The sequence below is a fragment of the Odontomachus brunneus genome, unplaced genomic scaffold (assembly GCF_010583005.1).
Source record: "Odontomachus brunneus isolate Ranch 3 - 2012 unplaced genomic scaffold, Obru_v1 Obru_scaffold_242, whole genome shotgun sequence".
In the NCBI taxonomy this organism is placed as follows: domain Eukaryota; kingdom Metazoa; phylum Arthropoda; class Insecta; order Hymenoptera; family Formicidae; genus Odontomachus; species Odontomachus brunneus.
In genome coordinates this window covers 122,754-148,425 of record NW_022639692.1, presented here as the reverse complement: position 1 = coordinate 148,425, position 25,672 = coordinate 122,754, and the positions used below count along the sequence as shown (strand labels likewise).

At 38.0% G+C, this 25,672-nt stretch overlaps 1 protein-coding gene and 1 long non-coding RNA gene across 13 annotated transcripts in view; one reads left to right on the top strand and one right to left on the bottom strand.

The window, feature by feature from the left end:
- Positions 1 to 25,672, bottom strand: part of LOC116852627 (collagen alpha-1(XVIII) chain-like) — a 69,057-nt gene that overhangs the window by 13,275 nt on the left and 30,110 nt on the right. For 11 of the 12 annotated variants that reach the window (XM_032833161.1, XM_032833162.1, XM_032833167.1 and 8 more), the window contains 5 exons: positions 23,044 to 23,124; positions 11,810 to 11,891; positions 11,237 to 11,331; positions 9,261 to 9,437; positions 8,776 to 8,973 (listed from right to left, as the gene is read on the bottom strand). In XM_032833161.1, coding sequence (XP_032689052.1) covers positions 8,776 to 8,973; positions 9,261 to 9,437; positions 11,237 to 11,331; positions 11,810 to 11,891; positions 23,044 to 23,124 — 633 coding nt within the window. The remainder of the gene's footprint in view (positions 1 to 8,775; positions 8,974 to 9,260; positions 9,438 to 11,236; positions 11,332 to 11,809; positions 11,892 to 23,043; positions 23,125 to 25,672) is intronic. The other variant, XM_032833168.1, reaches the window with a different exon arrangement.
- LOC116852637 overlaps positions 1 to 25,672 on the top strand; it is a 47,111-nt gene that overhangs the window by 17,004 nt on the left and 4,435 nt on the right. The window lies entirely within an intron of this gene.

Genomic DNA, 25,672 nt, shown 5'->3' with positions numbered 1-25,672 from the left:
TATCTTTAGGCTGTCTCTCCTTCCAAAATACTTGTTTCTCCATAGGACATTGTTGTTGTTAACAGACATGTAGAATAGCTTGTAAGTTAAACTAAAATTCACGACATCTTTTATACTGATGTTCTTGTTCTCCAGAATCAGATAGATTATATCGTCCGGTAAGCTTGTTACGTTGATCATTGCGAAAGAAATTGAAGAACAAAACAGCATGCGACTTGCGATACATTATATATATTTGTGTGTATTTATACGGAGTATAATTTTATACGGAGTATATATATATATATATATATATATATATATATATATAAGATTCTATATAATTTTTTATATATGCAGTAAATATAACTTACATATTTCAAAAATTGCATATCTACTGAGAGAAAAATATTTAAGAAATAGTAGATATTTATTTAGTAGGTAACTAACTATAGATATTTATTTAGTAGGTAACTAACTATATAATAACATATTTATTTTTTTATTAAATATATATAAGTATATAAAATATTTTTCACAAGTAAGAAAATATACATTTTCTTAAAATCTTAAGAAAACTTTTGTTTTCCAATGAAAATAATTGTTTATGCTATTTAAGTGAAAGAATTTTGATTTATAAGTAAATATGTTATTAGTACCCACCAAATAAATATCTACTAAATTTTTTAAATATTTTTTTAATAAATGTCTAGGCATTCCAAAATTTTCATTTTTAAACAGAGATCTCTACACTTTATCGTGTTCATAGATACTTTATATCTTGATTTTAGATACTTTATATTTTGTTGTGCTTAGAATAGTTTCGCGTAGAAAACTGACCAGCGATATCAACAAATCTCGCGATATTTGACGTGTAATTTCTAAAGTCAAACAAAGTACGTTCGCGCAAAGATTATTCTTAATATTTTCTCCTTATCGTCTGTATATGTGTGTATGTGCATCTGTCTGCTTTTTGAGGTGACTATCCTCTTTTTCGCGTTAGTACGGCATTTCGCTATAAATCATGTCGTCGTGTATACCTGTACATCAACGCCAACGCTCGTTCCCCACTACTCGTCATATCTATTGAGAGCTTCTCACGAACGGTTTTAAACTTTTAGACTTCTTTGGCCATTGATAGAGCAGAGCGGTGCTGATGTACACATGTACAGCTCTCTGCCGCCTTTTTTATTCAACATTCGTAAGAATATCCGCCCCTCGATGAGATTTTGCGAAAATTATTCGCGAGAGTAATGTTCGTTCTCGTTTTGCGAATAGTACGTTGTCCGGAACGCATATATATTCGACAAATACTAACAGCAATAATTCACTTAATTAATAACCGGCTGTGTAAACCCTTAATATTAAATAACTAATATCGCACACTGCATTCATCATTCCCGCATGTGTTAATATTTCACTAGCCTTGTTCGCGCGCACAGACACAGCGATCAAAATTTCCGCGGGTCACAAAATTACACGACTCCTGCGTCCCGCATTTCTCCCCTTCGTTTTCAGTCGTTTTTCCTCTTTCCGCTGGAAATTTTCGATCGCGGAGCAGAGGGAGTTCCACTTGCTCGTGTATTGCACTCACTCACGAGTGCGCCTCTATTTTAAAGCAGTTCCTCGCGGTTACAGCTCGCGGCGTGGCCTTAATACAGTTCCCGAATTTCCTTCTACTCCATTCCGTTCGTTCGAATTCCACCCCCCGATCCGATCGTTCTCGCACAAGCGTCCGCCGCCGGAGCAGGGTGCGAAAAGCGAGGATACACACGCGTATATATACATGTATACAATCGAGACGCGCGAGCATCTCAATCGAGAGTGTACTGGCCCCGTCTTCGGCGACGTTCTAGGATGCAACACACCCGCGCATCTCCGAGCCTCCCTTCGCCGTAGCGGGCGTGCCGAGCAGTAGGCAGCCTAGAAATTGGTTTCTGTATTCCCCGGGGAAATCGGGCTCTCGCACATTCGAGGAAGGACCGGCGCGCGAGGTCACGTAAGATAACCGTGGCAGTGTGCGTGTGTGTCTCTTTGTGTGAGTGTGCCGGCGCGCGCGAATGTCTAAGTGTCTGTCTTTGCATGAACCCAATGCTGACGAGACGAGGCTGGTCGTTGATCCTGCCGTGAAGTGTCTGGCTCTTGTTCACGTGTCCCCGCGCATTCCGAACTGTACTTATATGTATCTACCTATCACCTACCTAGCTACCTACCTACTTACCTATCTATCTATCTATCGTATGTACGTATGCACGGTCCATTTGGACCTCATACTGTCGTGATCGATTTCGATGATGATTGAGCTGCTGCCGGTCGAAGCAACTCGGGCAGATCCCCTTTATTGTCCGATATCATGGCGCAATAACGCAGAGGAGATTCCGAACGTGCCGCTTTTGCGTTCGGGAGCGAACTGTGATATCTGTGTATGATGCTCAAGAGGCAGGATTCAAAAATTGATACGCCTCTTCAGGGCGAACAACGAAATTGAGGCAATATTCCGACCGCCTCGAATGAATTCAGCAGCACGTAGGGCACACCGCGCGAGAGCTCGGAAGAAGGCATGTCATTATTTTAATCTTTCAGCGTCCTCTCAACAGGTGCCGCGACGTTCCCGTTCAGAAAAGGGCAGTCGCCTTCAAATTGGTTTTGCCGTTAAAAAGTAACGCGGCGCGAATGAGCCGTCGTGCTTATTTGACGCGTCAAATTTTAATTCGGAGCTCGTCGAGCCGGTCTCCGTAGTCTCGCTAGAGTGCCACTTCCCGTATAGTCGCTCGCGAAATAGTTTCACGTCATTGCGGGGAGAAGATTAACAAACAAGCAGCGCGCTGGGACTGAACAATCCATAACATTATACTTGGACATCACCCGCCCGGCTTCTTGGGTATCTTTATCAATGGAATGCACCAACCGGCATTAGCTAGCAGCGCAGTCCCATTGTCTGCGGCATCCTGCACACGCGACGACGTGTATATCCGGACGGCCGCTCGTTGTGCCGCAGTTGCAGCTCGCGGTTTTCCCCGCAGTCGAGCGAAGCTGTGAGCTTACGTCGTTTTGTCACGTCGTTAAGACGTATGTCTGGTTTACAGTCGCCCGAATCATCGATATTGTTGCGCTCACAGCGCCGGAATTACAACGCGTGTACAATAGACGTGTGAATAGACGTAGTCTAATTCCCCGAGTCCTTTCTCTCGCCCTCTCTTACTCTCTCTACATTTTGTTAGAACGCAATAAATCATCCGTAAAATGTAAGGAATAACTATTACAGGGAACAGAAGATGCAAAACATCCTCTAGTCTAGAGCAAATATTAAATAGCACAAGGCAATAAAGTAGGTCATAAACGTTGCTCAAAAGAGAGAATTATCTGCAATCTAATTTAGGCAGTTGATAAAAATAAAATTAGAGAAAAAGATCTATAATAACTGAGCGCTGGAAAGTTGTGCCTGTATTATAGAGAAAGATGTAATATATTCTTATTTTATATAAAAAGTGAATATATATAAAACCAAACATTGCATATTTCTGTATACCACGCACAACTTTTCAGCGTTCAGCTCTTTTTTTATAGGTCCTATTTTGCAATTGCATTTTTTACTGAGTGTCTCGGGGTTCTTGCATTAATTATTTTTGTCTTTAGATAGTTAACTATTTAACTCTACTATCCTCAAAATATTACGTCGATTAAATGAATAGTCATTAAATGAATAGTCTTAGGTACAATAGAAGTACATAAGTGTAGAAAAACAATACACATACAAAATTAATACATAAGGAAGTTATGCAAATAGCCGCTAATAACTTTTATAAATTGACGCGACTTAAAATAAAGTAAAGAGGAAGAAGACATTAAACTCATTCAAGATCGGTTCAGCTTGTTGTTCATTGAGAGCATCGACATACCTATATTGTCTTTACTGTGTTTTTAAATTGGCGAATGATAACGTTTAAAGACACCCGAGACAATATCGGATTTCACAAAGAACCACACGACTTAAACATAATAGCATATTCATCGTGTAACACAGCGTTTCGACGTATTTGCGCGGATTCATTGGTCGCAATGTGAAATCCGATTGCAGCATTCAATCGCGGTTTTCAGCGGTTTTCTCGTGCTCTCAGCTCCAGCGGCAACAGGATTTTTTTCTTCGTCGTGACGTCTCAACAATCGCCGCGTTCGGGTCAGGTCGGTCCTCTTTTCTGCGGTGTAACATTTGGAAATGTGCCACCGGCGGCATGAAAACGGTAGGAAGTGCGGAACTCCGCGCGTTCTCGGTGTTGTGTTGTTTTTTTTTCTTTTTTACAATCTTCCCTCATAGCCGAGTAACGGCCGGGATAAATATTGCGGCAACGGGGTGTGCAGACGCAAACGCGTCGGAGGGAGTTTGTATTGTTGATAAAGCGGAGCGATGCCGTCCGATAGCACGATGATGTCGCGTCACCTGCCTCTCCGAGCCCGTACGTCTCCGTGCTACTCCTTCGCGAAAGCCGCGTAACAAGAGAACAAGGTGAAAAACGACCGCATCTCCGGCGGTAAATTGACGGTTTGAGACGCGACAGGATCGTTACGTCGCGCGACAGCGCCGAGATTTCTTTCCTCCGGTGGCCAGAAGCGATTTCAGGAATTGGACCACCCGCAACTTTGACAGCGTGTAGTATCAATCTTAAGTGGATTTAGCACGTTCCGCGCCTTGGAAAAATGAGCGTCCGCTCGGAAGGATTCTCGCGGGTTTGAGAAATTGCATTGAGCATTGGTGAAGATAATCGGGAAATTAGAAATAGTGGAGAGACGGACGAGAAAGTAGAACGATCGTTGGCAGGGTACATTGAAAAATCGTGGAAAATTTACCATTAAATATTGTCACTGCGTTGTGAAAACAAATCATTTAAACTAAACAAACTGTTTTAGTAAAAGTGGCAAATTTTTTGGACCTATATTAATAGCTGTTATTTGAAACTCCTTTCAAATAGGATACTCAGATTTAATTTCAGAGTAATTAGATAAAAGTTTTTAAGTTAAATCACGATTATAGATAAAATGTCACATGAATCATATCATTCAATTGAAAAACTTGGGTCTGTTTCTGAATAAAAATCTGAATATCTCACTTGAAACAAGTTTCAAGTAACAACTATTAATACAGGTCTCAGAGACGTATTAGGTCAAAATAATTCCACAAGTTTATATAGATTGTTTTTCTATAGCGTACCCTTGCTGAGAAATTCACACTTCCGAAGTTAGAATCTATATAAAAAGCATTTCCAAAAATAATGTTTACATTTCTTTCCATATTTTGATAATCTTTGTATTATTTTTATATTAAGCGAAGATTGTCAAAATGTTTTGATACATTTTTTGACATTACGTCAGGGAGTTAAGGGACAAATCATTTCTATTTTTTAATCCCTAAGCGAGTAGGATTCTTTAAATTTTTTAGATTTCGCAAATTTAAAAAAAAATCTTGTTTGATCTTGAAAAAAGCGAGTGGTTTTCGAAAAAGACGTATTTGGACGGTAGTAAGACTTTAAAGTAGTAAAGTAAATAGTAAAACAATAAGATAATGATTACATAATAAAACAAAATTGAACTAAGTTAAATTTAATTGAAAAAAATATATTTATCTCTGAAATCATAATAAATGTTCAATATAAGCATCCTTTATTTCAATGCATACCGATATATGACAGTTTGAAAATTGCTGTACCCATAATAATATCCTACGAAGTGCTCGTATTGTACATTTATTATGACTTTGGACAAATAAGCAGCCTTAACAATAGAGTTATTGAAAGAAATATGAGGTCAACAAAAATCAATAATTAAATTATCCCTGGTTGAGGTAGTATTTTTCACAGCTTTAAATAGGAATCAAAAGATATGTACAATGGGGTTTTCATGAGATAATTTTTTAATTAAAATATTAATAGTAATTGGGATTCAAAGTCGTTGAACGTTTAACGTTTCACTCACCGCGTACATTGTAAGACCGCAAAAGTATTCGGCGCGTGCATTTATACAGTTAAACGATATTAATAATTTCCCATAATTTAATTACTCGCACTAACACTCAGCGTACAGCTCTTGTTAGCCTTCTATTTCTCTGAAAAATTGTTCAATTGGCAAAACTCATCGACGCGCTTCTTCTTGTTACGTCAGCTATTATGAAGTGTTACATCAATAGAGAAATATAATAATGGCAAATAATAAGAAGTTCTTCTCTTTCATGTTTGCAGCGGTATCTTCATTGTTTTCGTTATTAACCGAGTTTTCCTCCGTGCTCGTTGAAACATTATAATTGTAGTTAGTAAAGTCAGAGATATTATAACGTTACCTCGTGAAGGTCAGGTCGGGTCAGAGAGTGGGAAAAGAGAGTTCATATACATCAGGGGAACTGTGCGGTGTGCTGTGGGATGGAAACGCGTAAGAGAATTTTTCGAAAATTGTGTCTGCGCGCGCCACGCCACACACCGCGCCACCATATTGCTCCACGTCCACACAAAATTTTTCGCTGAAACGTTTGCCGTCATCAATATCGCACGCGTACGGATGCACCGCGTTGTGCATCGTTTTAATATTGGAGGCCTGTCAGCGCGCGAGCATTTTTCGTCGCGCGGCAAAAAGCGCCGGGTGAGTCGCCGCTGTTAAGAATGGATCTGACCAAATTGTGGCAAGCAGGGGTCGAAAGAAGGCGCGACCGGAAAACGTGAATATCGGACGAGGGAAGCGGGGAAAGGGGGTGACTGGCTGAGGGTCGGACCTACAACTCGGCCGTTATTACGTGCACGGTTTCTTATTCCCCGCGGGGCGATACGCGTTCCATTTCCATTCAACGAATTTCTTGTCGCGTTCTACGACGCCGAGGCGGGATCGTTGTAGTAGTCGTCGGTTATACGTAAAAGTCCCAGCAGGGGAAGTGCACCGCGGCGCGGAATACATCTTGCGTGCACTCGAAGACCTGCACTTCGAAACGTGATGGATAATGTGGCAATAATACCGGTCGTTTCGATAACCAGATATAAATTGGATATTCGCGTTTTATGGCGGTGTGTGAGTATAATGGGGGAGAAACTCCACGATCAATGTCACAAGCAAGTTATTAACTGGCACGCAGAGAGTATTTTGTAGTAAGAATTGCGATAGAATATTATAATCGACGAGTAGATTGACATTCTGCAGCAATTGACTATTCTTTCATTTTATATGTTTTAGGGTTTAGGGTTTTAGTTACTTATGTTTTAAGGATTGAAAAGTGCTATTAAAAAATTTGCTACGCTTCCAGCGAAATTTACTACGCTGAGAGAAAAAATAAGAAATATTTATTTATGCGAGTGTGCTGATAACATATTTACTCACATCTAAATTCTTTAAATGGAATAAGCAATTGATTTCATGGAAAATTAAGGTTTCAAGAAAATATATATTTTTTTTATTTGAAAAATATTTTATATTTGTATAAATAAATAAACGTTATCGATACTTATCGAATATTTTATTTCCTAAATATTTTTTCTCTCAATATATGTTCCTTAATAAAATAAATCTTGCTGACAGTCTATTTCTGCATTACTGTAGAAATATATTCTCTCTCCCCCCTTGTAGAGAGTTCAATATTTTATATATTCAATAATGGTTAGTTGCCCTAATGGGTGTAATGGATATTGTAATATCTTCTTTTTCATATAAATTCATTATGTCTCTTGAAATTTGATTCTTGTGTCATTTTTCAAACATGTAAATGTAGTCCCCCGACGAAAGCCATCGTGACACTGAGAACTTTTATTGCGCGGAATCAATTTGTCTCGGGGGAAAGTATTACATGTATCAGCACGTATATACGTACTTGCTGCCGTGCGAATCTTTACCGACATTAAAACAACCCGAAGTAGTTCCTACAATGGTAATCTGGTAATCCGAGTAAGTTATTACTAACTGGGACAATTCGTGCTGAGTTAATACACAGCGGATGATACCGAATGTGATGTTTAAATAGCGTACTTCTGATAATGGGCCGACGATTCCGCGAGAGGGAGAAGATATGGCCCTCTATTTCCCTCCGAGTTTCTCTCGCCGCTGCGCGTCCGTTTCGGGAAAATAGCGAATAATACGACTGAGCTAGATTCATACGCGGATAATGAAAATTTCTTGAATGGAGATACTTATCTACTTATTATGGCGACTTCTCGTTACGCTCGGGCGCGCTTGAATTTCCGCTATTTCGCAGTAATCGCATACATACAATAAATTCCGCCGCAGTAGATTCCTCAATGTCATGTTCCTACGTTAATATTATACCCTATCCCTCCTTCACTCACCCTCCCATTTTCATTTTCATGTCGCTGCTGCGACCGACGGAAACCATCGTTTGCAACGCTCTACGAATATCCTCTTCTCTCTCTCTTCTCTCTCTCTCTCTCTCTCTCTCTCTCTCTCTCTCTTTCTCTCTCTTTCTTTCTTTCTCTGTGTTAGCTTATCATCCAATATCAATGGGATTTATCAAATTTTTAAAGCATCAAAAGGAATAAAGTTTTTTCATATATGAGTATTATCATCCATTTTCCGTTGCAACAGCTCGTGCAGCCATTGGTGAGTTAACAATAACAGAGAGCAAATACAAATCTCAACAAAAGTTTTATGTGGGTTGCAACTTGCCGGCGGAAATGGCGGACATAAAAGAAATCTCGCGGGATAAGCAGAAATGGCGGTGCAAGCCGCGGGAAAGGCGCCCGAGAAAATATTTTAACTTGGGTTTTGGCCTCCCGCGACGTGACAGATCATATTCAAGCGTGGTAATCTACTTACGTCATAGCCAGAGAATTCTCCTTTTCCGGGCGGCCCCGGCGGACCTTGCGCTCCCTTTTCGCCGGGTATTCCGTCCCGACCCGGCTCGCCTTTCTGACCTTGAGGACCTTCCGGCCCTGGTATTCCAATATCACCCTTGTCACCTTTCGCCCCGGACGGACCGTGCAGCCCTCTTTCCCCTGGCGGTCCTGCCGCACCCTGCAAAATCGTAACGTTACCCTCGTAATTAATTGCAGTGTCGTTTATACGCGACCAACCGAAGCGCCAACCGACGATGATGTACTTTTCAATCACAAATGTCAGGTTTTTTAATAGAAGGCGAACGGAGAATGTTTTGTATAATATTCGCTGTTCAGATAGTGATTATTCTGGGCGTTGTTTCGGTAAAAATATCGTAAACTTTGGTTTATCCTAGTTTAAGTTACATCATTTTCGGTGCTTTGATCGATAGCAGCGTAGACTCGTGTGAGCAAAAATCGACGTACCGTAAGACCCATTAGGCCCTGCTTTCCTTCTTGTCCCGGCACTCCCGGCTCACCCTTCGGCCCTTGTATCATCTTTGGCATCGTAAAGGAAGACATTAAGGCCGTGGCGTTGCAGGTGCAAGTGCCAGGGTCTCCCTTCTGACCAGGTGGTCCCTGCGGTATCTTCGTTAGCAAATCCTTTAAAGATCGATAGATTAAATATTACCTTCCGTCATGGTTGATACACATGATACCGTAATGAATCATTTACGACGTTACTTATATAATATTGAGCATTGAAACACTGTCTATTACTCTAGCGATATGTACTCTCTTGTAACGAAATTTCATTTACCGTAAGTCAGACTGAATAACGAGTTAAGAATGAAAACTTCTCCATCATGCTCTTTTCCTCGTGTTCCTTTTCATATCCATCTAGTTTCGCGCAAGCTATTACCAACTTTCAACACGGCGCGCTGCAATTGGATTTCAACGGTGTCCAAAACCGATTAAGTACGTATATCGCGTATGTAATAACGGAGGAAGATCGCGAGTGCTGCGAAAGCGGCTCCGGCGTAATCAGTGTAACATGCGACGGACGCCGTTTCACCACTGTCCATACTAAATTGACTCACGCGAATAACAAGATAAATGAGTGATCCCGGATTCAGGCGCATTCAGGTCGCCTTCACGTCGTGCCTATACTACGCGTTCGCATCACCCACAGTTAACGCGTTAATGAAATATTTATATGTATAAGCAAAGCCTCCTCCCGATACTAATAAAATCGCAGGCCGCTGTATACACGAGTAATTTCAGTCAATTCTACGTGTTATTCGAGCGTAAAAGTTTATGAATTGTCATCAGATTCTCGCCGCCGAAAGAAATCACACAGAGAAAAGAGATTTTCTGTCACAACTGAAAACCTCGTTAACTTAGCAAATTTTACGAATTTTCTGTCTGCATAGGATTTGTAGTTGAACTTTGAAAAGTTTGATATTGCAGCACGGCAGAATTATTAGTATAGCAAAGACGATTCTCTACCACAACCAGTAGAAAATGTGGCTCAATATATGCAACTAATTTTTTTGTTCAAAGGAAGTTTGATACATTAACGAATTTCATTACAGATAAATAATTAGTTACTTCAGCAATAGAAGTTAATTAAAGCGACAGAGTGCTCATTGAAATCTTTGGAATATTTATTCCGCAACTATCTAAATAACATAATAAAATATTATAAATTTAAATACACATATGTGTGAAAATAATATAATTTATGCCAATATATTGTATCACAGATATATACATAGATAGTTGTTGGTGTACAGAGAAAAACTGTAATTGCGTAATAACGTATTTTTCATTGCTAGTACTAGCAAATCTGCTTGGTTATGACGCTTAATTTCTTACCCGGCAAATTGCACTGAGAGAAAATACTTAAAATTTTACTTATGGAATATAAAGTTTATTCGCTGAAGTAAACTTTATTTCGCAGAAATCAATATTTCACGGAAATAAAGTTTATATCCCATAAATAATTTTTCTGGTATTCTTTTCTGAATATATTAAATATACTGAGAGGAAAAATATCTAAAAAATAAATATTTATTTGATAAGTGCTAACAACATATGTTATTAGTTATATTATACTAATATATTTGCATATGTTATTAGTTATATTATACTAATATGTGTGCAAATTCTTATATTGAGAAAAGATTTCTTTGAGAAATGAGAAGATAAATATTTTTCTAAAACAACACCGTTATTTTTCACGAAAGCAATTATTTATTCTATTTCAACAGCATAAATTAGATTTGAGTAGATATTAGCATCCACCTCAAATGAATATTTGTTATCTTTCAGATATTTTTTCTCTCATATAGATAGTATAGATTTGCCAGATTAACCAAACCATTCTTTTCTTGCGCTCTTTTTCATCGCTGTTACCTAGCCTAAACTCAGATCAAAAGAAAGTACGCCGATATGCTTACCTCATCACGACCAGGCGGGCCCGGAGGCCCCGGGGGACCCCTGACGCTCTCGCCCTTGTCTCCTTTGTCACCCTTTTCACCTTTCGGGCCTTTATCTGAAAGAGCAACGCGCGGCTATGAGTCCACGCAACTCCGTCAACGCCGGCTGTTTTGACGCGCGGAGTGATTTATGCGCGCGAAAAGTAGATTAAAAAAGTTCGCTTCATATTTTATCATCGTTTCTTCGACGCGATACCTTCGTAGGCGACGGTGCGCATCGACGTCGGCCACGGCGAAATTAATAAACGATTTTCAACGCGCCGTCCTCGTTCCTCAGGATTTAAAAAATAAGAGAAAAGGAAAGATGCATCGACGCGTTCCCGGTGCATTCATTAGTCGGGAAGGTGTTAGATTACCCCGGGATATTGACGAGATCCATTGATTGAATTCAAAAGACTAATGAGACAATAGAGATTGGTCAGCTTCGTGTATCATACATTCTTGCGACGCGGACATTCTCTTTCGGATGACACAACGCGATTCTAATAGCGATTAAAAAAATTGTCACGGCAGTTTCCCGCCGGTTTTACTCACAATCTGGATTCGGGGGCGGGGGTGTGATGAATGGCGGCGGGTTACTTTCGTCGCTTTTGTCTTCGTCCGCATCACGACCGATCTGAAAATGTATCACAAGCATGCCGATAAAATCGGATTGCGCTGTCTCGTGGTCGATACATAATACGACGACTGCGCCCGGCCTCGTCGCCGGTTTGCCAATTCAGGATTCGATGCGGCACGAGAGCGGGGAAATTGTACAGACGCTTTATTTACAGCGACATTTAGTTGCGACGAAGATAGCATAGAACAGCGGCCAGTTTATATCGATCGTTCGCTGATTAGTTATTTTATATGCAAATTACAGCTATATATTAAGCCGCAATGTTGAAACGACGCGCGGGAATGCGTCAACTGTTTTTGATTAGCTTCGCGACAAATATTTGCCAAGTGTTTATATAACAATCAGTCAAACGCAAACGTTTGCGTAACGCCATTGAAATTCATGAAAACCGCATGAACGGGAATTTTTGCACGATGACGTGACAAGAGACGGGAGTGTCGAGATGGATTTGAGGTAAACTCGCGAGTCGACGAATAATTATTCACGATGAGATGGAAATTTTTTTTTAACAGCCCAGACATGTGTTGTAAAAAAATTGTGTGCTAAATTTAACACGTTTCGCATATGTTACGATGTATCTATTTTAGTTTTTCTATTAATTCGACACAAAGCACATATGTCAACAAATAACTCTAATGACGTGTCGAAGATTAATAAAAAAATGTAACACTTGAGCACTTGTTATTTTAAGTTTATACCCCTGCAGGAAATAACTTTATTTCGCAGGAATGAACTTCATTTCACGGAAATAAAATTTATATCCCACAAATATAAATTTCCAACTATTTTTTTTTCTCAATGTAATTCTCTGAGAAAAAAGTATCTAAAAAATAAATAATATATATTCGATGAGTACTGATGATATATTTATTTGTATTATTAACATACTTGTACTAATACATACATATTTTTAGAGAAAAATTTCTTTCAAATAAACTTAGAAATGACGAATACGAATTCAACGCAGAATAATCAAAATAACACAATGGTAATATGTTGAGTTAATATACACGAGTGTGTTACAAATTTAACACACTAAGGATTTCTAGACGGATCGGTCTTAGCACAAGTGCAAAATATTTCTTACCGCGTGTGACATGAAAAAAGAAAAAAATGAATCGTGAACTGGAGAATCAAGAAAAGAGATGAAATTCATTATTGGTAACCATGACGAGGTAATTTCAGTGTGTAACACGATACCCCGTTCTTACGCTTCATCATATCCCGTCTCTACCTCGTGCTATGACCTGCTATTGCAAATTATTAGTCAGTAGTATAAATGATTGCATGCGCCAGTTGCGAACAATCCAAGTGTCGAAGTAAAGTTCCTTGGACATGATACCTGGACCATCTTGTACGTTAAAAGCGAATAATACATCAAGCGGTGACGGTGATTAATGAAGTTCCAAGCCAATCAGGCAGTATGGTTAGCACACATGACACCAACCCTAAGTGTTTTCCGATAATTATCGGTAACGATGGCGCTTTATCGGCGCTGAGTCGACGTCCAGTTCGAATTTTTCGCTGATCAAACGTTCTTGCGTTGTTGTAAAAAGGAGAAAAAAGGGGATTCGTTTTCCACCTCCGTGGTGGAAAACTGTCAAATTTCTTCAAATCCGTCGGGACTTTATAAAATTTCCAATGTCCGCGACGTCCCATGATTCAAAATTACTAACATGACAAATATTAATTAGATATTAGAGATATCTGTGAAGACTGAGCACATAAACGTTTCGTGAGTTTTTAAGGGTGTATTGTCCGTGCAAAATAACGAAAAAATTTCGAAAGAATTCATGATTAATCTGTATTGCGTTCTTAAGTGATCACTGACAATTTGACATTGATTCAGAATCTGGGTGAAGAATTGTTCTACTTTGAAGTGTAAGCCCAGCAAACATGATGACGTTAAATGACGTTTTAATATCGCGTTAATAACGTCTTTAACGTCAATAATATGTCACTAATCAATTTGATGTTATCCTGCTACTTGAGAGTAGTTCAAACCGTGCTGTTATGGAAATAAATAATGTTGCCGTATCTTTAATAAAGATAACGATTATAATTTTTATATACGTGTTTAAGTACTTTCAAAATGATATATGCAAACTTTTAAAGTTGTAGTTCAAGGATAAAAATTTAAAAGTAAAAAATAATACAAAATATAATAAATATAGGATAAAAATGTGATGTTAAAGTAAAGATATGTTATTATTCAGCTGTATCATGTGTGTATGTGTATATCGTACATTTCTTATACGGAAAATGGAAATATTAGCGCATTTCTAACTTCTAGTGCCTTTTTCCGCAAGGAACTGTACGGGCAGTACATCCTCAAAGTAGCTTACCTTTTTCTATAGTCCTCGCAGTGGCAGTGAGCTTTCAAATCAGATGTAATCTCTTGTAATCTCAAGAGAATATATTTCGCAGCACGCGATACGTAATCGCGAAAAATATATTATTACGCAAATGGTGCGAAACTCGAGCAAATCGTGTCGACGAGATTCAAAGCGGAAAACGATATCACAAAGAACGTCGCATAATAAGTGGCAGACTTAGCGTAATTATTATCTGCATCGCGTACGTATGTATAGCTTATGGTACGAATCGATGAATGCACGCTGAAATCCGCATGATGCAGGAGCGGAGAGAAATAGCTTTACCCCAAATATACATCTTTTTCGTTTGCATTAAAAAAAAAACGACCGATAGGAAATGTGATAAATATTTCAATTGGACACAATTGGACGACGCCACGTTGAAGTGGCGTTTTTGGGATAATCGATTCGATCATTTCGAATAGGGCGATTTGCGGCTGCCCGCTGCGGAATACACGATTATACGCAATAATATTTAGTTTTTCCAAATTATTATTTTTCAAATTATTATTTTTCATCGATATATACATATATGTATATATATATATTTTTCCGGCAAACCAATATTTTTTGAAGCGCTTTAATGAAAGGAAACTTCGTAGCAGGCTGTAATTCTCGTAACAATAAAGATCCTGATTTTTTCGATCCTGGATTTTGCAATATTTTTTTTCAACGAACTTTTTAGTTACATCGCGTTTCGGGATACAGAGGCGCGTGCGAATCTCGAACAAAAAACACATTTGCAGCATCTGTCGCGCGCGATTGCAATAACGCGTGGCGTCGAATAAAATAAAAGGAGTATTCGCGATGTCTACTCTCGTATGTAACTTAAACATTTATTACGCGCGGTTTTTCGCTTATCCCATGTCACAGTAGATTTATAATTTCGCATTAAAATTACCGCCCTTTATTATCGAGAGCGTAACAATTATTCACAAGTACGGTTTACGCACACGGGAATTTAGAAAATAAAATGACAATAATACATAAATAAACATTATAATGCGTTGTAATGGGAATCTACGGTGCGCGGGATATCGTTATTACATATTTTAATGCGGCCGCAGAGCGCGCGCACAGAAAAACACACACAAACACACGGACATAGCAGTGTAATCGATCGTTATTACCTCACTTTTGTATTCGTCCGACTTCGTCGAGATTTATGGAGTACCTACATAATAATGACCCCCTCCCCTCAATTCTTACATTCAGTATTCGCGCGACCACGCGAGATTTACAGCGTACGGTCCGGCGGTAGTTTGAATAATTATGCGTTTCGACTTACACACGAGGTTACATCGCGAAGCGGCGAAAACGCGCGTCCTGGGAGTACGGCGTTTCGCGTGGCTATTCGACGACGACGAGGAAAGTTTCAGTTAGCTAGCTAGCTAGCTGGGTGACTACTTGGCTACCCAGCTACCCAGCTACCTAGCTACCTGACTAGGCAGGTAGCTCGTCGTGTTTAATTCGTGCTTTTTTTCCCATAGACACCTACGATGTAGGGATTATGCACGTATTCATACACACGTAACGCAGCCGCATACGCGTGTACGCACACACAAATACACACACGCGCATCACGCGCGTGTTACATATACATACACACGTGCGCGTGTACACGGGGAACCGTGAAACGGGCGTGTAACACCTGCCGCACGATCGCGGTAACACGTAGCGCCGTAACGACACGTCGCTCCCGCGAACGCGCTCCGGGCGTACCATTGAAATCGTTCACCCGGTACATACACCCTGATCAGCTCTCCCATGCACGACCGCGTCTTTGCATCCCGCCGTACATTCCCGGGGCTTTCCGCGAGAGTGGGATTTTACGGGTGAAATAAATTCCGCTCTCTCTCCGCGCGAAGAAAAGCCCCGTGCGAGCCCCCGCTACGAACTTCGACTGAATTTCCAGGCGAGCGGGCGAGGATCCTACGAGAGATTCGGGATGACGCGGGATTGGTATCATGAGAATACGCATTTACTGTTATTTGTTCGATATATCGCGAGCCCCACTGTCGGGCGAACGTCGTAGGCTGAAACGTCGGGTCAATTCGCAGAGTTAATATACATTGTTGGCTGTTTCGTACGATACCGCGATGTGGCCCTTCATTTAATTATTATAAGCAGTGAAGTGCTCTCCAAATTTCCGGACCACGCTGAACATCGTAATAATTACCAGTTCCTGTGTTTATACCTTGCATTTAATGTTAAAGGTCTGCGGGCGTCAGGCGCCAGGAGCAAATCCTGATTTGACTTTGGAGGCCTCGCGCGGTGAGAACACAAAATACCGTTCTACGTGTGTAGTTGTATACACGCGAATATATCAATGCATCGCTCGCACGGACGCAAAAGCTGGTAATGCAGCTGGGCTGCGCTTTTTGTGAAAAAATTACTATCTGCAATCTTTCGCATTTCGTCCCGCAAATGTTGTATTTGTTCACTTGATTATTTTTACGATATTTCTTACAAATGTATTAAATACAATACAGAGCCGGATTTTGCAATTAGCTCCTTACAAACTTATAGTGAATTATAGTATGGATTCGTATACTGTGCACTTTCCGTGCAGTATTCATTCAAATATATGATTTGATATAAAAACATTTTTTTATCTTTAAAGAAATTCTTTGCAATGCGCAATGAAGATAATTCTTCTGATTACGGATATCATAATTACAATATGATTTTCTTTATTCAAAAAATTCTCTTTGCGTATTTCGCGATTCTCCATTATAACTCCTGCAGACCCTTAATATGATTTGTCGATTCTTCGATCGAAGTCACAAACAGCATATAAAGAAAGTGTGGCGTGTATATTTGACAACAAACAACCGGCACAACATTGCTTTAATTTATAGAATATACGATTACAATTATATCTGGTAACGGTTTCAGGGAAAATTGTTTTTTGAAACTGTCAACGAAATCTTGTTAGCCGATTTTAGAAAAAGAAAATTCTTAGTTTATTCTGCATGCTTGTTTATTATTATATTACTTCATAATTCGTAAATTGTTCCAAATATTAAAATAAAACTTTTGTAACTTTATTCAATATGTTATATACGTTATATACGTTATATACGTTATATACGTTATATACGTTATATACGTTAATATGTTATATACGTTTCTTTGCATTTTTAGCGTTATTATTGAATATTATCGTGTTTATCCAAACCTGAGCTGAAAAGTTGATAATTCCGTCATTTTCACAAAAGTGACTAGAATATTTAAAGATATAGGATGAAACTTTTATCTAACCGACTTAAAAAAAAATTTTTTTTAACCGACCTGAAAAGCCAACTTTTAGTAAATAGTTAAAAAGTATGAAATGAAAAATCTAAAAAATTAAAAAAAAACCACTTTCAAAGCGGAATTTTAAAAGCTCTGAAGAGTATAAAGTAATTCTGAATCAATACTTTGAGAGAAAAAAATATCTAAAGAGAATAAAATATATTTATTCGGTGGTACGAATAACACATATCTATTTAAATTAAAATCCTTTTATTTAAATATAATAAACTTTTGCTTTTATATGAAAAGCTAAGATTTTGAGAAAACGTATATTTTTTTATTTGCGTGTGAAAAATTGTTTGTATTATTATAAGCAAATATGTGTGTGTAGTTATTTTGGTACTCACGAATAAATATTTTTTATTTTTCAGATATTTTTTCTCAATTTACGTACCCACAATTATATCCTAACATTTTAACAATACTAGAAGTCAATGTGAAAAAACAAGTTAGGTAGGTAACTAAATATATAACAAGTGCTGTCAGAAAAAGAAAATTCACTAGTACTGAATGCCGAACTACAATATAGTCACAAATATAATCACAGATATATAATGTTTTCTATGAAGAACATGATATATGCTGGTCGCAAAAGATCAAAGATGCTGTAAAATATCATTAATTGTAATTAATCTGCTACAATTTTATCAAAACTGACGACACTATACATGTAACTGTATAGAAATAACTAATAAATAGATATAATTATTGACTCAATCAGTCACATTGCCGCTTTTTAATATTCTTCGAATATTGTAGCTATATAGAAGTATCGATTGAAATTTATTTCTCACTTTTAGTTACCGATTAATGTCGATTTCTATTAAAGATTATATTAATTCTAGAGTAATTCTTATTTCTACAATTCATGTGTATACCGATTTGAATGCAGGCTTGATGACAAAATCGATGTCGGTGCGAGACAAAATCAGAGGAAATTGAGATGTTCGAACAGACTGAAATATCCGAATTGTTAAGCTGTAATGTTGTTGCACGTTAATAGTCACACATTTAGTACACAAAATATTTGTCATTGAAAATCGATATCCGTCGTCTCTTTTCGTTTGCCGACGATATTCGATCTGCCGAATATCGCCCCGCAACGTATTTTGAGGAAGGAGTCGGTAAAAGTGTTAAAAATTTCGCCAGAGTGAAGTCAAAAAATACCAGGAAGTATTTCTAGCGAACAGGAAGACGTCACACTGCTGTGCACGGAGTTGGCGCTGACCTAATGAATTTAGCAAGCGGCAAAAGCATCGGACACTCTCTCTGGCTCGAACCCGAAGACGGGTTCATCAAAATGCTATTGGCCCGGTACGGATCAGCAGCCGCTGCGACACAAACTACCGCTTCAACTTCCGGGACGGCAGCATACATATGGCGCACGTAGCGGATCGTCGATTCATTACGGAATGCGGGTGGACAGGGGAAAGGCCACCAAGAGGATGGTCGTTCGTCTCTGTAGCGCTAGTTAGACGCATCGCTGCAGGTTTGCCGGAAGTTAGCTCGCTGACCCGCGCATTCAACTCGTTCCCGATAGCGTATCGAGCGTTTCTTTTTATGCGCGATCCACATTAGCGTCATATCTCTGCGAATCTTGAATATATGGTCGATATTGTCGAAGAACCGAGGAAAAACACTTTCTAAATTTCTTGGAGTGAAAGAACAGCCAAGCGCTCATAGACACGTTTCGCCCCAGTTTTAAAAACTTTGAATATTTCAATTAACGATATGTCGATTTGAAATTTATGGCGAATAGATTAAGAATATAAAGTCTTGATATTATTCCTGTAATATCGTTTGGGAGACAAACGACCCAAAAGTTTGCGATCTCAATATAATGGTTATTTGTTAAGATTGCAATCTTTTGGACTGCTTATTTGCCAAACCCCTATGAGAATAATATCGAGACTTTATATTCTTAATCTATTCAACATAAACTTCAAATCAATGTATTATTTATTGGAATAGTTTTACAAAAAAGGACGAATCTTGGCCGCGCTTTTTCTCTCGAAAAGCAGAGTGACAGCCGGGTCATTCGAATTTGAATTATTTTGCACTCCTATAAAGCGAATTCTATATTTTAAATCATTGAGTGAATATCGAAGTTATAAAGTGAATCTGATAAATTTTATCATCGGGTCAACATACTCACTCCAATCGATTGAAATATTCGTTCATATGTCAGAATATTCGTCAGAATTCACTGTAGTCTTGAATGAAACATTCACTCTGTGATTTTATTCACTGTGATTTCGAGTGGCGATATTTTTACTATCGCTTCGAGTGAAAATATCGCCACTTTTTATTTCAAAAAATTAGAGAGTGCATCATAACGTCAACTCTCGAGAATTGCTTTTAAAAAGCGGCTTCTCTAAATCGGTCAATAATCCGCGAGTTGCTTTCGCTCGAATCAACTTTTGGAACCGTTTAAGAAAATTTCGCTTGAAATTTGATTGATTGTGTGTGTGCACGACTTGGTGCGATGCATGCATTCCTAATTGCGAATCAAGTAATGGAAGTAAGTTTGTTTGTCACCTAGTTTCCTAAAGTGGATCAGTAAAAACATTTCTGATCGAAGCAGTAAAAGGAATTTTTAGGAGAGGGTACCGATAATCAGTGAATATTCGCTGATTTTTAGTGGAAATATTTCCATTTTACTGCTCTATTTTATATCTCGTTGATTTCGACTAGTAGGAATAAGATCTCACTACAAAGTCTATAGTACGCAAATTTGTAATATATTGTGCCAAATCCAAAACACTTTCCGCGTTTGTGGCGACGGAAATAACGGTCTTCATGTGATTTGCGAGCTGTCTATGTTTGTAAATTATTAAGAGAAAGAAAATAAGAACTCAATAACAATGATATCAGTTAAATAATAAGATAAAGGGCTAATTAGAGTTCAAGCACAGGATTAATAGTGCTATGTACCATATGGGTAAAACCTTCCTTGTGTTAGGAAATAGAGCAATATTTATTGAACATGAATACTCAATATAAATAATCAAACGTTTCGGCTCAATCATGAACCCTCTTCAGTGATATAAAAAAACTCAAGATTTACAAAACGAACGCATTACAACTAAAAGAATTAATTAAAGACCTTAATAAAATGACATGAATGTTATTCGCAGTATTATAGCTGACAAGACCGTTACCCGACTAATGTTAAGAAGTTCAAATTAATACTAGGAAGTAGCCGTCATAACTTAAAAAAAACCATAAAATAAAATAAAAATAGGTAAGATTAAAATATAATAAATAATTAAAACGGTCAATATAAATTACCTTTGTTGAGCTCATCTAAAATTGAAACGATCCTGTCAACGTCAAAATTATTTTTTAAAAATAATTTGACAAATATTGCTTATTCTTGCAATAATAAATTATCAGGAATGATTCGTGTGTATAAAGACAGGTTGCCTCCTGGTTTCCATAATAACGTTGTGTATAAATTGCAATGCAGAAGTTGTGAGGCGTCGTATGTTGGTCAAACTAGTAGAAGATTCTCTACGCTTATTGCTGAGCATAGGAGAATACCAAGGAGTTCTACAGTTGAGTTAACGGTCATACAAGAACACCGTTTGAGAAAAAACCATGATTTCAATTGGGATCAAGCCAAAGTTTTGCATAAGGAACGTTATTACTTGAAACGCCTGATATCAGAAATGATTTACATTGAATTTCAAAAACATGGACTTAACTCTCAAAAGGACACAGAATATTTGGGCAACAGCTACTGCGGCTTATTATAAAAATAAAACTTTGTTTGTATCCTTTTCTTCCAAGAGTCGTCGCCGCAATGTTAATGCTCGTGTATATAAGTCTGTTATTATCTCTTTTACTTAGACGTGGCGATGTTATCATTGACAGAATCGTTTCACTTTTAGCCGAGCTCAACAAAGGTAATTTATATTGACCGTTTTAATTATTTATTATATTTTAATCTTACCTATTTTTATTTTATTTTATGGTTTTTTTATAGTTATGACGGCTACTTCCTAGTATTAATTTGAACTTCTTAACATTAGTCGGGTAACGGTCTTGTCAGCTATAATACTGCGAATAACATTCATGTCATTTTATTAAGGTCTTTAATTAATTCTTTTACTTGTAATGCGTTCGTTTTGTAAACCTTGAGTTTTTTTTATATCACTGAAGAGAGTTCATGATTGAGCCGAAACGTTTGATTATTTATATTGAGTATTCATGTTCAATAAATATTGTTCTATTTCCTAACATAAGGAAGGTTTTACCCATGGTAAAACATTTGTAAAACATTATGGTACATAGCACTATTAATCCTGTGCTTGAACTTGAATTAGCCCTTTTTCCTATTATTTGTAAATTATATTAGTAATGGAAACAGTCAATATACAATTAGATGATATTTTCGAGATTTTATCGAGCAATGCTGTACTTATAATTGAGACATTAGTTATTCATACAATTAAGGATATACTGATTGCACTTTAGAGAGTAACTTTCTTGGTGTCACTTTGATCCGTTGAATTCGCGTGTTTCTTCTTTTGAAGGTAAATTCCGAGCGATCTTGCATAAGTTATATGCGCGCTGTATCGAAGTGCGCTTCCAAATTTCATTGGGATTATATTCAACTTCTTAATGACTGCGGATGGATGGCAAAGATGGAGCGGCGATATTTCGGGTGGGCGAAGTTGCCAATGTGAAATCCTAGGAGAATTTTAGCGATTATCCTCCCGGTATTTACGAGATTATCCGCGTAACCTAATTTCTCGTTCCTCTTTCTCGCCCGGCTTTCTCCTAATGGTCGACAGCTTTTAAGAAAATTCTCATTAAAACTTCGGTCCATTATAAGGATTAGTCAATTTTAGGGACATAAATCATAACGTCACCGGCTTACTCTCGAGAAATCGATAATCTATAAGTTGGATTGGCTATTATAAACTATTATTATACACACTTTGAGCGTAATTAGAGATAATTACTTTGCTGATTATCCAATAATTAGATTTTTTAATAGATACGTCGTCAATATCATGTTAAAGATGTGTGTTAAATCAAGTTATTACTTAATATAGTTTTCCATATAAGACATAGATTACTTTCCACCCATATGTAAGAGATATACGATTTGAAATTTAGAATAGGCACACATTATACAAAACAATTGAAGCAATTTCGATAAGTTTCTGCAAGGTGTTAGATAAGCCAGACGAGATGGTGAAATGCACTTCGTGTTCGTTCTAATCTCCGCGTAGAATATACTCGACCAAGGCATGTTCGCAAATTAAACGCCAGTTCCTGATTAAACGATTATTTTTACCGCGGTGTATCATGCACGCGAACTTGAAATCCCGTTAGTGAATCACTCAAACTCGATATCAACATTTATGAGTTAGTAGACCAGTAGTGATACAACCAATAGTTAGTTAGCGCATATATTGTCAATATAGCGAAGCCAGAGCGCAATTTGCGGACGGGCTCGCATCTACCTTCTTCAAATCAGCGTCGCCGGAACCGTCGAGCAAGTTGAGATCGTAATCACCAGAGCCGAGCTCTTCGTCCACTGCAAACTATAAGAAAAAAAAATGCGTCCTATTAGCATGAACGAGTGGAGACGACACAAATCACCCGTTAGGCCGGCGTAGAGAATACTTTCGGCTCAAACGAGATCAAACGTGTTATCTGCGACGTGACCAGCGTAACGTCGTTTGCAATTAATCCTGCCATATATCGCTAGAGAATTCGAAGTATAATTATCAACGTCGGAATAATGAAATATAATATGTGCTAGGCACGTAGAGGTATCAAGCGGCTTTAATTAATCGCATTTGAAATGATTTGGCATACATCCTCTTCAAATATTCACGTTTATTCCGCACACGTATCAAAGTCGGCGAAGGGGGAATAAATAATCGTCGCAGATTAGAGCGGCGCTTCGCTGGGCGAAATTTTCTGTTATTGAAATCGTATCGCGCGCGCGTTAATCGTATTGTGCGCCCGCGCGCGTGCATTGCGAAAATAAAATATCATCAGGGTGGTCATTTGAATTTTTCCCTCGGCGATAACGTTGTGCGTGCGTGGATATGCCTGGAATTTACTTCGTCGAGTTAATGTCTAAATTAGGATCACGTGGAATGACGAGGTGTATTGAAACGTGTATTGTAAACGTTGTTTACAACGAAATTTCGCGTGTATTATAATATGAATATCCGTGGATATATTCAAAATATATAACTTACGCATATGTTGCCTCGGTAATTTGTGCTGTTCCATCGAATATGATACGCAGCATATGCGTAATATCTTGAAAGTAACAGAAAGGAAAAAACACACGCATGTATATGTACACGGAAAAAAAAGTTTGGTTGAATTAACCAAGTATCTGGTCGAATATGAACGATCCAGAAATTTTGATTAAAGTAAACCGAATTCTGTTTAAGTTAATAAAATTTTTGCTTGACTTAAACAGAATTCGGGTTACTTTAATCAAAATTTCTGGATCGTTCATATTCGTCCAGATATTTGGTTAATTCAACTAAACTTTTTTTTCCGTGTACGGTGCACGTATACGAGTATATCGACAGCAATTACTGTCAAATACAAACGGTATATTTTGAAGGTATATTTTGTTTTAATCGAAATAGATACATCCGATCTCTTCAGCACACCACTGCATATCGTATAACTCATATCAGTTTCTATTCTGAATTCAGAGAATTATTTCCAAAATTTCATTCTATTTCGTTCTATATTGTAGCCATGTGTGTATGCACGGATACACATACAAATATTCGCATCTGCACGAAGAACGCTGCTATGATTGCTACATCCGTATTCTGTACAGTTAGAGAGAAAATATATACAATTCAATAATTATTTCAAATTAAATGGATATTGCATTAAGGCCCGAATTTTCCAATCTTTTGGTAAGCTAACTAATAGTTAAATCATATGTTTGTTTTTGTCTAATTGAGGGACAAACAAAAATAGACATGTGATTTAAATGTTAACTTATCAAGAAGTTGAAAAAATCGGTCCTACAAGTTGCTGTTGTGTGCCCATTGTTATATAGTTCTCATAGTTTTAATGTATGTAATATTCAGTTAGTTTATCCTCATAAGAGATATTACTGTCTCTCTGTTGTAGTCTGCAGAACAAATGCTATAGTTGAGAGATCTATAGGGTTCACACTTTGGTAGAAAAACAGAAAACAAACAAGCAGAAATCAGAACTCACGCTGATGGTCAAGTGGTAGTTGGCAGTTCCTGTTTTTCTGCTAGCGCGAGTTTTGACTTGCTTTTCTGTTTTATGCTTTCCTGTCAAGGTGTGAATTCTCCTTAAGAGTACCGCTCAAACAGGTATGGGTAGGCAACAAAGAAGACCAATGTACCATTTCCAGAGTATTATGGTTATTACAACCATTTTGTATGCATCGACGAAAAATAACATTAATACTTTGTTATGGCAATCATATTTGAGCAAATTATATCCCGTTTTTTCCATGTATAAAATGTGTTATTAAAAAAAAAAAACTTAAAAAAATTTGCACACGGAATCGACTCACTTATCGTACTTATAATGATCGATCTGTTTCTATGAAACAGACAATTCATATGACAATAGATATGCCACATGACAATCGAGTTTGTTAGTATATCTAACAAACGTCTTGCATCTTGGCGAATTTAAGAAGCAGAATTTGTTCGGATTGAAATTCGCAGAAAAAGCCGACATTTATTCGAAGAATCTCATATTGGACAGGTATCATGCATTGCGATAATCTCCGGTTTCTTTTTTTCGATACCTCCTCTCTGCCAGTGCTCATTGATTTGCGCTTAAACATCGGCATTTTCCTGAAATTTCTCGGAACTGGTATCGAATAAACGTATCTTCAAGAGCGGAACACTCGAAGGAAAGAGCACTCGACCTCGATCACAGACAAGCCCGAAATATTCGATGATATAGAGGGATAAAATATCGTTGTATTTGCAGCGGGTATTTCACAGCATCGAGTGGGAGTTAAGACTCGAGTATGAGAGAACTAGTCGTACAATATGCCAATTCATCTTTCGACAGAGAGAGAGAGAGAGAGAGAGAGAGAGAGAGAGAGAGAGAGAG